The sequence below is a fragment of the Streptopelia decaocto genome (assembly GCF_964273445.1).
Source record: "Streptopelia decaocto genome assembly, chromosome: 1".
Lineage (NCBI taxonomy): Eukaryota > Metazoa > Chordata > Aves > Columbiformes > Columbidae > Streptopelia > Streptopelia decaocto.
Genome location: NC_138663.1, coordinates 121,266,131 through 121,278,989, shown reverse-complemented (window position 1 = coordinate 121,278,989; position 12,859 = coordinate 121,266,131). Strand labels below are relative to the sequence as shown.

The 12,859-nt window shown below is 42.2% G+C and overlaps 1 protein-coding gene across 1 annotated transcript in view; it reads left to right on the top strand.

Annotated features, from left to right (window-relative positions):
• Positions 1-12,859, top strand: part of MRPS6 (mitochondrial ribosomal protein S6) — a 47,777-nt gene that overhangs the window by 22,848 nt on the left and 12,070 nt on the right. The window contains exon 2 of the mRNA XM_082055260.1: positions 11,612-11,751. Within this exon, the coding sequence (XP_081911386.1) occupies positions 11,612-11,751 (140 nt within the window). The remainder of the gene's footprint in view (positions 1-11,611; positions 11,752-12,859) is intronic.

Here is a 12,859-nt window from a genome sequence, read left to right as displayed (position 1 = left end):
CCTTCTCCACCTTGTCCCTCCCTCACAAGGATGTATTTGAAATAATAGCTGTGGAAAGCGTGGTGTCAATCATGACTACTGTATTGTCCAGTGGTGACAGTTCAGCAAGGAGAGGGGTAGGCCTGGTGGTTAATCACCTGTGGATTGGGGATGGAGATGAGATGTTGACAAAAACTGAGAAGGACACTAAAGCCAGATTTTCAGCTGCTGAGGAAATGCTGCATTCATCAGCATTATTCTTGGTATTCTTTTTTGCTGTGTTTTAAAAGAAAAGTGGAAGCTGTTGGTTGAAGGAACAAGTACAAAACACACTTGGAGAAGAAGCCTTGGATTGGGGATAAAAAATAAGCAGAGCTTCCAGCCTGCAGACTTGGTTTGGACTTGTGATTTCTAGGAGGGAGTGGGACTCCTGTGTTTTTATTAGTTAGCTGTTAGTTAATTAATTGGTTTTCTGGTTAGTTTATTAGGTGATTATTCAGTGAGCAGCTTTCCATTTCATTGATTTTTAAAAGAGGCTTAGGAAGCCTTTTTGTCATGAGTTGGTTCCATTTGTGTTGGCAAAGACCCTGTCAATCCCAAGTTTACTGATGTCTGAGGCTTTAATACTTCTTTGGGTGTGGAGTCGTGGCCCAGGCAATTTGTGGGCAGGCTTAATAAATGCTGCAGCAGCAGCATTTATTTTGAGGGTTCACTGGAAAAACCCAAGGAGATGGTGGTAATAAGTACTCTTTGCCTGTTTGTTCTGAAGTGAGCTTCTTCTCTTTGGATGTGGCTGTCCCTGTTTGCCCTGTGCTTGTTCTCATGCCAGGAAAGTGAACAAGCCAGGAGGTTTCAGCTCTGTGACTTCTTCCTGCCTGTTCAGCGAGCACATTTAATTGAGTTGTACTTAGTGATTTGCTTTTTCAATGCATTTTTTTGAGGTGTTCATAGACTGATGGGAAAAAGGTGATAATTTGTCATTATGGTTGTGATGCTGATAACCCTCAAACTTGTCAGCAGCTACTTTTAATACTTAGCTGAATAATGAAACTCGTTTTAAAAATCAGCTTTGAGTATGTCGAGGGTTTAGATTGCGGGGTGACAATAAAACCCTGGCAGATGTACTGTTAACCTCCTCTCCCCCCCACTTCCCCCTTTTGCCCCTCCCTCTCCCCCCTTCCCACTAAGGACAGGCGATCGGGAGGAAAAGAAGGACAGAGAGAAGAGAGTTGGAAAAAATTAAAGATGTTTTACTAATGCTACTAATAAGAATAGAGAAAATAATACAAAATATACAAAACCAATCTTGAAAGTCTCAGCAACTGCAGAGCCGGCACCAAAGTCCTGGATTGGACTCTGCAGCCAGCCGGAGCTGGATTCAGTCTCTCACTAGGCCTCAGTTCACAGGGATGACTCGCAAGGTCCTCTCCTAATGTCGGCCATAAGCAGAAGGGAAAAGGGAAAGGCACGAGATCCTCGTGATCACCCACTTTTATATGAAGTATTCACGTGAATGGAATGTTAGACACAGTTGGTCAGTTTCTTGGTCACTTGTTTCTCGTCGCCCCTCTCGCGAGATGTCCATCCGTGCTTATCAATAAGTTTGCATTCCATTGCTATGTTTACCAAAACATGTGTCTGGTTCTCTAGGAAAATGCAGTTAATATGAAGGCTTTAGCTGACAGGCAAATTCACTGAAAGAGAAACTTGTTTTTAACAAAACCAGGACAGAGTATTCCTCTGTAAATGCTGTAATGTACAGGAGAATTTGGCCAAGAAATTGCCAAGGTTCACTTTGCCTTGTGCACACCAATTGGTCAAAACAGTGTGACTTCCACCTTAAATGCTACTCTGGTTCAGAGCCGAAGATAGTTGCTTATCTGCAAAAGCATGAGGATTTTAAAATCATGGCTATAGTCCCTACGTGTTCTTTGTGAAGTTTTTTACTAACTATGTTTAGCTTTTTCTTAGTCATGACTTTTTGTTGTTGTTGTTTGGGGTTTTTTTTTGTTAGTTTGTTCATCTGTGGCACTAAGGATGAGAGTGATGGGCATAACAGCTACATGTAAGAAACTAAATCTGAAGTCCTAGTCCTTGAAAAGATTTCTTTCTTAGAAGGGAGCTCTTCAGTGGCTTAGACTAGTCTGGATGGTGTTTGTGGTGCACCCCAAGTCTGGAGTGTTGGAGACCTGGTTGGAATATATTCTGGCACTCGACTGCTTTGGACGGTTGTAGGTTTTCTTCTTCAACTGGACTGTTGCTGGTGCTCTGAGGCTGGCAGCCTGTGACCCAGAGAATGTAAAAATTAACTGTATTTGGCCTTTGCAGCTGTGATTCTCAAACTAGTGTTTGTCTTCTGAAAGTCATGCAGTGCCTATTTCCTTTGCTGCCGTGCAGGTTTATCCCAATTACAGAAGTGTCAAAGCTGATTTGGAAAGTGCTGAATGTGCCTAGAGAATTGCAGTGGAAGAACCCCTGTGGGCTCGGAGCTGCCTATGCCATGAGTGAGCCGTTGCCTGTGGGGAAAAGTACCAGGATGAGCATAGTATGGCAGGGATGTTGCTTGGGTTGTGAGGTCTGGTCATGTTCTGTGCTGTTGCCAATACACCAAAACCGTTCTTGATAATACCACTGATTTTGTCCCTGAAACATCCAGGGAAGCAGACAGTACACTGGTTTGATTTATGTCCTTTAGGCAGCTTGCACAGAAGCTGGTGAATGAAGGTGCCAGGCAGCTGAAAGAGCCCTTAGCTCTGTGATCAGGCAGCTTTTTCCTTCTGAACACTTGGGGCAAGGGGATGATGGGCTTCAGCTCACCTTGGCATAGCAGCCATCGCTTTTGGACTCGTTCTGTCAGCATCTGTAAGTCTTCCAAGCTGGTGTTATGTATGTGGGTGAATAGACAAACCTAAGATAAAATAGTAGGGGAGCCATACACAGAGTGTGTGGAGATGGAAACAAGGCTGAGTTAACAGAGAGACATTGAAAGACAGAGCCTATTTGAGAATAGAGATTTTATCCAGAATTAAAATTCTTACTTTAAAGTTATTCTTGTCTTGAGAAATTTGATGGTGTAGGTGACATTCTTTAAAGTAAGCTTGCAAGCTTTTAAGTTCCAACAATTCTGTTTCTGGGTTGTATGCCATATTTTTCATCCACAGCCTATTTTCATAGGAATTATGTAATATCAAACATCTTACTAGGTAAAATTGCACCACAAGCCCTCTTATCCAGAGGAGGCATAACAAGCTTTCTCAAGAAAGTAGTAAACGGCAACAGCTGTAACCTTGGAAGATGGGGAGGAAGAAAGAGCAGAACTTCTGTTCTTTGTGGTGCTTAAAATCCCCTGAATACTTTTAAAAATAGGGTCATGCACAGGATTTCTTTTTTTTTTAAACTGGTCAAAGGATGACTTGATGCAGACTTTGATTATTAGGCTACACAGTTAAATCTGCCTTTACATTTTGCTTTACTTGGAGTCTTCTGAAGGTGGATCTGTAAGGCCAGGCAATTGCAGCCTAAATGCTTGAAGAATAAAAGAGGAAGTTTGAGAAGTCAGAAGTTGTTCCAGGGTATCCTAAGACATGGCAGCTCATTGATTTGGGGAGAGGAATTGGCAAACTGCAGCCACGTGTCCCTCGCAATGCACTCAGGAAGGGGTTTCTCAGTGAGAAATATGGAGATGGTGGAAGAAGCACTGGCTTCTTGACTGTGGGCCCAGCTTCTGTGTCACAAGATTGGAGAAGACTTCTCCTCTCACCTTCTCCTTTCTCTGCTCCTGCTTTTATCTTTTTGTTTTCTTCACTGAAATATCTTCTGGTTTTAATCTTAAACGCAACAAATGTGGAAATAAAAGGAATTGTTTATGAGAGTGTGTGTGCATGCATTTCAAAGGCCAGGGAGGAAAGATGTTGAAAATAACTCCATCCTATTCCCTTTTCCCTATTTAAGCTTACGGAATATCAAGAGTATCAGCTCTCTACATGAATTAAGTTCATCTGTGTTCGGTGTTGAGCTGTGTTAATTTAACTGTGACTTGGTATTTTTAGGGTACTTGTGTTGCTTGATTTTTTTGTTCAGTTTCTTTAATAATTTCATTTGATCTTAAATGTTGAGTTAAAAAAAAAATTTGTGGAATTTAGATTCTTTGAAGAAAGGTGGATTTTAGAACAGAAGAGATACTTGCTTTACGTGTACTTGCTGCTTCCTCTGCATCCAAGTCCCTGGGCTTCATATTCACATCAGGTGAAAAGTCCCTGGGCTTCATATTCACATCAGGTGAAGTTGCTACCTCCTTGACTTATCCCACATCAAAATGCTAATTAAAGATCTGTTTTGAGGATGGGGTGTTATTTTTAATTCAGACTGAGTCAATTTTGATCACACCCCTAAACTTATTTTTGGTGACTTGCCTTCTACAGCTTTCTCACTATTTGCCAAATCTATTTCTATCACACCTTTTTGTTCAGTCACCATTTGATGGAAATATGAAATAGTTACCACGTTCAGGAGCACTTGGGTTTCTCCCATTTCTTTCTTATTCTTTATCTGAAGAAACTGACTGTTGTAGTTACAGAAACCTCCGTCCCTACACAGTGCTACCAGATGAACAGATTTCCTTGGATTGATCCTCCCCTATCCCTATCGTGGTCTGAACTGCCAGGCAGGTGTCCAGGGTCCTCACAATTTTGGTGTTCTTCATGCATCCCAATTGTGCCCATTGGTCCTGTGCAGGCCGTTTTTAGCAGGGGTGCAGCATGGCTCCCACACCTTCTGTGCGCTCAATCTACCGCTTTTATCTTTATTTTGATCTTTTCTGAATAGTGGGTATCCTTCAGTGGTTGTACCCTAGTTGGGACTGCTGTTCTGTGCTGTTCATGCTTTTATAGTAATTGCATCTTGCACCAGGTGTTCAAGTGTATTCCCTGAGCAAATAAAGAACAACCCTGCCACTAGCTTTTTACTAATATTAGCCCTGATTTTTTTCTTTGCAGTCTATTCTTAATCTGCTGATTATTATTTCATCTGCTTGCTGTGTCCTAAAACAGGGTGTGACAATTAAATGACTCTTTCCAGCTTCACTTTGTTTCTCATTGCAAAGCTCATCTTCATTCTTACGCCAGTGTTGATCTTGGCTAGTGCACAAATGTATGTGTGGTTTTTTTAAATCATTTTCACTAATAAGTTTCTAGTGGTTTATTATGTAGTCAATGACAGTAACGAGCTGGTTTTCCCCCCATTTTGCTGCTTTGGAATTGCAGCTTTCTTCTAAAGATTTTGCATACTTTGATTTTCACCTCAGTAAATAATTGCAGAACAACCTTCTGTAGCTGTTTAACAACCAAAAGACCACATAATTGCTATTGATACATTGAAAGGATAATCAAGCTAATTATGATGGATTACTTTCAATTTATAATTTAAGGAGATGTGCCCACTGACTTTAAATGCTTCCTGTTAAAATCAATGAGTGGCCAGAAGAACTAGAGTACAGTCTTATCCCTAAACTAAGTATTTGGTGTCTGCTTCCTTTTCTTTCTCTGACTCTTTTCAGAGGAGCTTTGGTGGCTTGAGAAGGCTGCTTTTTTAGCCAGTGTTGTTTTTTCTGTCCCTATGACTTTCTGTCCTCTCTGGAACTCCCTCTGGGCAGCCAACAAGGTGGAAAATTGAGCAGTGGTGCAGACTCTTTTCACATGGCTCTAGTTCCAGCCACAACATTGTCCTTCCTTTTAGAACTGGATGGGTTTTTTAAGAGACATCAGCATTGCAATAGCTTTATTTCAAGCCCTTGCCATGTCTCTGGTCTGTCTTCAAGCTGCTCTTTGCAGCTTCATGGCTGACAAGCTCATGACTGTTTGGCCTCTGGTAGAAGTTGGGGAACGACCTATTAGAGAGCAGTGTGGGGGAATGGGACCTGGGGGTCCTGCTGGACAACAGGATGGCCATGAGCCAACACTGTGCGCTTGTGGCCAGGAAGGCCAATGGCATCCTGGGGTGGATTAGAAGGGGGGTGGTTAGTAGGTCAAGAGAGGTTCTCCTTCCCCTCTACTCTGCCCTGGTGAGACCACATCTGGAATATTGTGTCCAGTTCTGGGCCCCTCAGTTCAAGAAGGACAGGGAACTGCTGGAGAGAGTCCAGTGCAGAGCCACGAAGATGATTAAGGGAGTGGAGCACCTCCCTTATGAAGAAAGGCTGAGGGAGCTGGGTCTCTTTAGCTTGGAGGAGACTGAGGGGTGACCTCATTAATGCTTACATATATATATAAAGGGTGAGTGTCACGAGGATGGAGCCAGGCTCTTCTCGGTGACAACCAATGATAGGACAAGGGGTAATGGGTACAAACTGGAACACAAAAGGTTCCACTTAAATTTGAGAAGAGACTTCTTCTCAGCAAGGGTGACAGACACTGGAACAGGCTGCCCAGGGGGGTTGTGGAGTCTGCTACTCTGGAGACATTCAAAACCTGCCTGGACGCCTTCCTGTGTAGCCTCATCTAGGTGTTCCTGCTCCAGCAGGGGGATTGGACTAGATGATCTTTTGAGGTCCCTTCCAATCCCTAACATTCTGTGATTCTGTGTGATTCTGTGTGAACAGAAGACAATTTGCTGCCAGAGTATTCCCTACCCCCCCTTTTTTTTTCTGTTCCATTATTTTGAATACACTTGGTGGTTGCCATGTGGATTCTGTGTGACCGATACAAGCTGTGCTATGGTTTTTACTCACACTGGTGGTATGTAATAGATTCCCCTCAAAAAGAGGTTGTTGGTGCTGTGCTCCAGCACTTGCTGGTTATTACTGTGCATTTGCGGTTTTGATCCTGGGTGGTAATGGGTTTTGCACCCCTGTCCATTTCCATCTGCACGGTCTGGTGAGATGCTGAAGCAGTCTGTGCATTAAACAGCTTTCTGCTCACTCGGGTGACTTTTACACTAAGCTGAAAGATTGGTGAGGAGACAGGGAGAAGCCAGAGGTGGTTTGTGTGACACCTGTGCCAATGTATAACTTCAAAGGGATAGCGGAGTTTTAAATAACGTGAACTGAGCTCTTTGTGGAAAGCTGCCTGGTGATCTTCATGTCTGTAGTTCCCGTGGGGTCTCCCTGGTGGTGCAGCTGCCTGGTACATGTGGCTGCAGTGATCCTCATCGCTGGAGAAAGCCAACAATATGCAGACAGTATGTTTTGTAGCTTACCTCCCTTGTGATTGTTTTGCCAGCCAGGTACAATGTTGACACGCTAGTTACATTTCTTCTGGGCAGCTCGAAGTTTAAGAAGTGTGGGAGTAGAGGAGTGAGGAATTTTAATCTGTAGACAATAATTACTTCTTCCAGGAGCAGTTTTCCACAGAAAGACCTTGAAGAATTTGCTGTGACCTCCTTCCTCATCCTTCCATGGCTTGGTTGGTTCCAAACGGCTGTATGTTTCTGAGAACAAGATAACTGCTCGTGGGTGAATGACAGTGAAGCAAGTTCACAAACAAAGTTCACCAAGTTCACTAAGGGTGAAGCCAGTTTGAAAGGGCTCTGGCTTGACTATACACACAGGAGTGGGGAACAAGGGCTAGAATTACAAACCAGGGCTTAAATGCTCTTGTTAGCGCTCCCTGCTCCCCAGCACGGATATCCTGGCACCACCTTCCATTTTCTCCCTTTCTCTTCCCCATCTTTGCTTTCCCACATCTGCGGTACTGAAATTACTGCTGGCTGTTCAGGAAAAAATGTTGTGGCTCCTGGGTTGGGAGCCAGGCGATACCATTTCCTACGTCCTCAACTGGTCTGGCTCTGAGGCAAACCAAGGAACCTGTGTCTGTGGATATTATGGTTAGCAAAGGCTAGCCTATATATAGTTTGGTTGATGGCCTTAGGCAAGCTATGGTAAACCATGATCTTTTTTTGAGAGGAGGAATGAGAGGGATTACAGTGACAAGCTTTCAAAACCAACAATTAGTTTATGTTTTCAAAGTACATCCACAAGTGGGGAGGTTGCAAAAACGTGTAATATCTTACAATCTTTAATGTAGAAATTTGTGGCTTTCTTTTCTTGTTCTTTTTATTTTGGTTTGTTTTTAAATATATGGGACTTGATCTTAGGCTTCATTGTGCTTAGAAACTGCAGATCATGTTGGACATGCAGCCACTCGGGGAATGTGCTGATCTGTTGGCATGCACAAAGGAGACAAAAACCCTATGTGTCATTTGAGGGTATGAGGGATGTAAAGGAGTCAGCTTATGCAATAACATTTAACTTAAATCTGCATGGTTAAGAATGGTATGTCAGACAACTCCACTGGTGGACGTACAGCTGTGTGTCTAAAGGTCACACACAATTAACATCTCTTTTGAACAGATGTTGTTTCCGGATCAGCATTTTTTATGGGAGCAGGAGACAAGTAGTGACAGTAAACTTAACAGTATTTTTATTCACTGACCTGACAGATTTCTCCCACAATAATTGCCTGAGCGCAGTGGAGGCTTCTGCAACTTAACCACACACAGCAGGCTCAGTGGGAGAAGACCTGAATGGCAGATCCTATTGCTTTCCAAGAAAGTATTTTCCAGCCTGGGGTTGGAAGCGCTACAGGTGTACTGAGTGCATAAATATATTAAACTGTTAGGTTAGCTGACCTTTCTCTTCTAAAACTGCTTATTTCCCTTATTAATGTGGGTAAGTAAAATCCTAATGGTCAGTGTCAGATTCTTGTTTCAAATCAAAACCTTCTGGATAATATTACTTAACTCAGTGCCTGCTTCACAAATACCTTTGTCCCCTCCTGTCCCCCTTTTATTGAACCCAGATTTCTGGTATGGTTCTTACAGTGTTAAACTATGGATATCACTAGCAGCTCTGTTACCCTACCTTTTGGCTCACCTGTGTGAAGCTGCTATTTCATACCAAATCAGGGAGTCTCACCCGTAGCTCCTGATTTAGATGGGTTTGAGCGTGGTGATGGAAGCAGCACAAAACCTGTCTAGAGTTTGGGCCAACTTCTCACACCTTTGTGCCATGTGAGTTGAACCAAAACAGTAATAAGGAGCTTGGGTAGAAATTCTTCATGGGAAAAGTCTTTCTTTAGAGAAGAGCTTGTGTTCCTCTCTCACCCTTCGTGTTTTGGCATGTGTGGAGGTCTGGGTCAAGGAAAGCAGAGCTGTTGCCTTTCTCTGGCTCTTGCTGGTATTTCTCCAGTAGCATAAGTTTGAACAAATGCTTTCTGCTGTGGCAAAACAACACACGGGTGCGATGGAGAATATAAGCTTATAGAAAAGACTAAGAATCCAGTCTTGTGATGGTGGAATACTCTGTAGTATTTGATTCAAGTATTCTATAAGAGTATGCAGAAGTATTTGAGAGGCAAGATAGATTTAAAGGGGGAAATTAAAGTGTTAACATGGTCAGGATCATCAGTTCATCAGCATCATCAGGTGTAGCATCAACATGTGAGTGCCTGCATGATTTTACAGAATTGGTTTTATGCTATTTTTCTAGCAGAGCACTGTATAGTTATGGTGTGCCTGACCATCTGTCTGTCTCTCCTTTGTAAGTTTTGAATACACTGGTTTTGTTTCAGGCAAGTGTAAAGGAATTTTGGAAATCTCAGAAATTCAGACTCTTGTAACGTTTGTGGGAATGGTGTGCTTTGTGGCAAGAGGTGAAAAAGATCTGTAAAGAGACCAATTCAGTTCTGCAAACATTTTGAGGAAGGCAGTCCTAAGCACAAAAGGTGCTTACTTGAAAATCTAATGAGTGATAATGGAGGCAGCCATCCTAAGTCAACCGAAAAATACTTTTATTCCTGATTTTGAGCTAAAATATTATTTGAATTAACACAGTATAATCCATAAGTTCTCTTAATCCTTTCATCCTAACTTTTCATATTGTGAGAAGAGAACACCTTTAATATTTGTCTGTTGTGAGGAACAATAGTTTTAATGCATTGAAGAATTTTGTCAAGGTAGTGACATTTCTTTACATGTGAACAAACTTTAAACCTTGACAGTGGTCCTCATAATTGTTTTACAATACAGTCTAAATATATGTTTATAAAAAAGAGTCCAGGCATTTTTGCTGACCTTATAACTGTTTAGGCTCTTTGTGTTGAAAATAAATTTCCCAAATAGTTTATGCTGCTGGAGAGGGGGAGATGAAATTTCTGATTAATAGTGAGGAGCAATGAGTGTGAACCTGTGACTGAGTCTCGACTGCCACAGGGCAGTTAGCCTGTGGAAACGAGAAAACGTTTCACGCCATCTGTACTTCAGGTCTTTGAAAGAGAAGTCAACGTTGCCAAATGTACGTTGAATTTGCTCTGCGTTTGGAGGCTCTCTCATATCACCTTGTATCCTCAGGAAAATGAAAGAGAAATTTCACATGCCAGAGTATGAGCTGCATTTCATGTTGTGAAGTTCTGGTACCACCTTTTTCACCAATTTCCATTTAGGGGTCTGGACATTTTCTTAGCTATGTTGTTCATCTCTACCTTAGAATTAAGAAATTAACTTTCAGTCACACATAAGGTGCTTGATGGATTTCACAAGTTCTCTTCTGGCTCAGAAGAGACAGTGAAAATATTATGGTTGTCAGATTTAACAAAATAAAATCTGAATAAAACTGAAAATCAGCTCTTTCATTACTTTTCCATTTACATCTGTTGCTGTCTCAGTGGACAGGTAGACTTGGGAATATATTTTATTGTGAAATGTTGCAAGAGTTGGGAGATAAAGCTGTACAGTCTCGTTTGTATTCACTTGGACATCCATTTAGTTTATTTTTTTCTGTAGGAGATCTGTTTCTTAGAATACTTCTTGTTGCTGAGAGTGTACAAGTTTGCAGTTGTTTTCAAAACATTCTGATTTGAACTTTATTAACATTTTCATAGAAATTGTTGTGCGTCGTTACAGAAATGATTCAGCACTCTAAAGAGCTCTGATACGCAATGAGCAAGAACAGTTGCATCTGTTTTACCTACTGTTTTTTGGCTGCCTGTCCCTCAAACTTGTTTTTTAAGGTGTGAAATCTCTGTGTGTTAGACTAATTACTGTGTGTCAGTTCCTTAACTCTTAAAAGGGCTTGGATGTTGGCTGTACAAAAGTAATGAGATGTGCAATCATGTAGCCAAGGGTCCAAATATCTATTAAGCACATGCAGTTGAAATGACCACATAAAATTAATGTGGTGCTATTTGTTGTCTCTGTAGCAAGCCATGGATTAGTGTTCCCCCACACTGTTCACTTTAAATATTACAGTTAACAATATTAATGAGCCTTGATGGTCCAGGAAACTTAAAACTGTTGCAGTTCATAATTGCTCTCTGCCACATACACCTGTTCAAGGGTCAGCCAAAGTGATACCAGGTGAGTTAAATCCATTGAGTATTTCCTTTTTCCTGTTGTTATTGGGGGCTGACTTTGAAATCTTTGCTGCTGCCATAATTCACAGGGGAACTGGCTGTTTGTTCTTAAAAATGGTCTTCCATAGGAGGAGGTCTGCTTCTTCTTTGCCCTCCTGGGTTACAGAGCGATCTCTTCCAGTGCTGAGCTGTGCAAGTAAAGGTCTCCCTTCTAATCACATAATAAGAATAACCAGATTTGTGTACATTGCCTGCTTTCTCTTTTTTTTTATTTTTGTTTTCTTTTAAAGCCTGAAACTGCAGCTGTGCTGAAGCGCACTGTTGAGGCTCTTATGGAGAGAGGAGCTGTTGTGAGGAACCTAGAAAACCTGGGAGAAAAGTCTCTACCTTACAAAATCTCCAAGCACAAGGAGCGCCACAGAAGAGGAGGGTATGTAGGATAAGTTTTTACTTAAAATCCTTTAGGTGCTTCTTTATAAATGTACATATGTAACTCTCATTGTTTGGTCTTCCTTGTGCCCACTTGTGATGTCTGTGATCCCAGTGAGGTGGTGTGTGGCTATGCGTGCATGCGTGCGTTCTCCTTCAAGTGTTTTGTGTCTTTTATTCTGTGTGGTGTTGGCTTTTTGTTTGTGTTTAGTTGTTGTGTTATGAGTAGCCTTAGTCCAGGCCTGCAGAACTACTTTCCCCAACATGAACAATGTTATTTTGTTCAGTCATTTTTACGTAACCGTTTTCCAAGCCAGTCAATCAGTTTACTGATAACAGTTGTACTTAATCTGCTGGTTGCTAATTGGCAGGATTGATTCTTTTTCTCTAATGCATCTGAACTAAATGTTAATTGCCATGTGTACCCTCTAAGACTTGCTTGTGTTTCTGATAACAGTTTTTATTAAGGATGTTAAAGATGACCGTGTGGTTTATGGGAAGCATGATAAATGTAAATGAAGCTGTGAATTGGCATTTTGGATGTCAGGCTTCCTCTGCGGTGCTGGAGGAAGGTGCTGTGGGTTGCGCCCCCCACTCGCTGATGCCGGTGTGGTGTTGCTCCTCGAGGCTACCACCGAAATGGATGCTGGCTCTCACAAGGGCTGAGAAGTGTTGCTAAGCAACCTGCGCTGTGCTGGGGCTGCCTGCGGTAATCAAAGTAACAATTAGCGACACGTTCCCCCTAATCCCTGTAATGCAACTGTGTGTAATCGGATGGTTGGCCAACCTGCTTACCTGCTGTCTTCCTTGAGAGGCATTTGGCACTGGGGAAAGGAAGGTGATTCTAGAGGTGTAACTTCTATGAAGCCCTTCTTGAATCATTTCCTTGGGGGTGACTCATGCTTTAACTCCCTCTTTTGAGGACCTCTTAATTCTCCTGCAAAGTGGGAGTGGTGACAGCTGCCAGTTACAGCAGGCTGACAGAAAGGGTAGGGGAGGAAATCTCCACCATGTGCCTGTTACTTAACTGAAAGCAATGGTGGTGTGGCCATCACTGTCTTGCACTCCTGCTCTATGGTGTCATTCAAAACCGTTGTGGTTAAACCCCA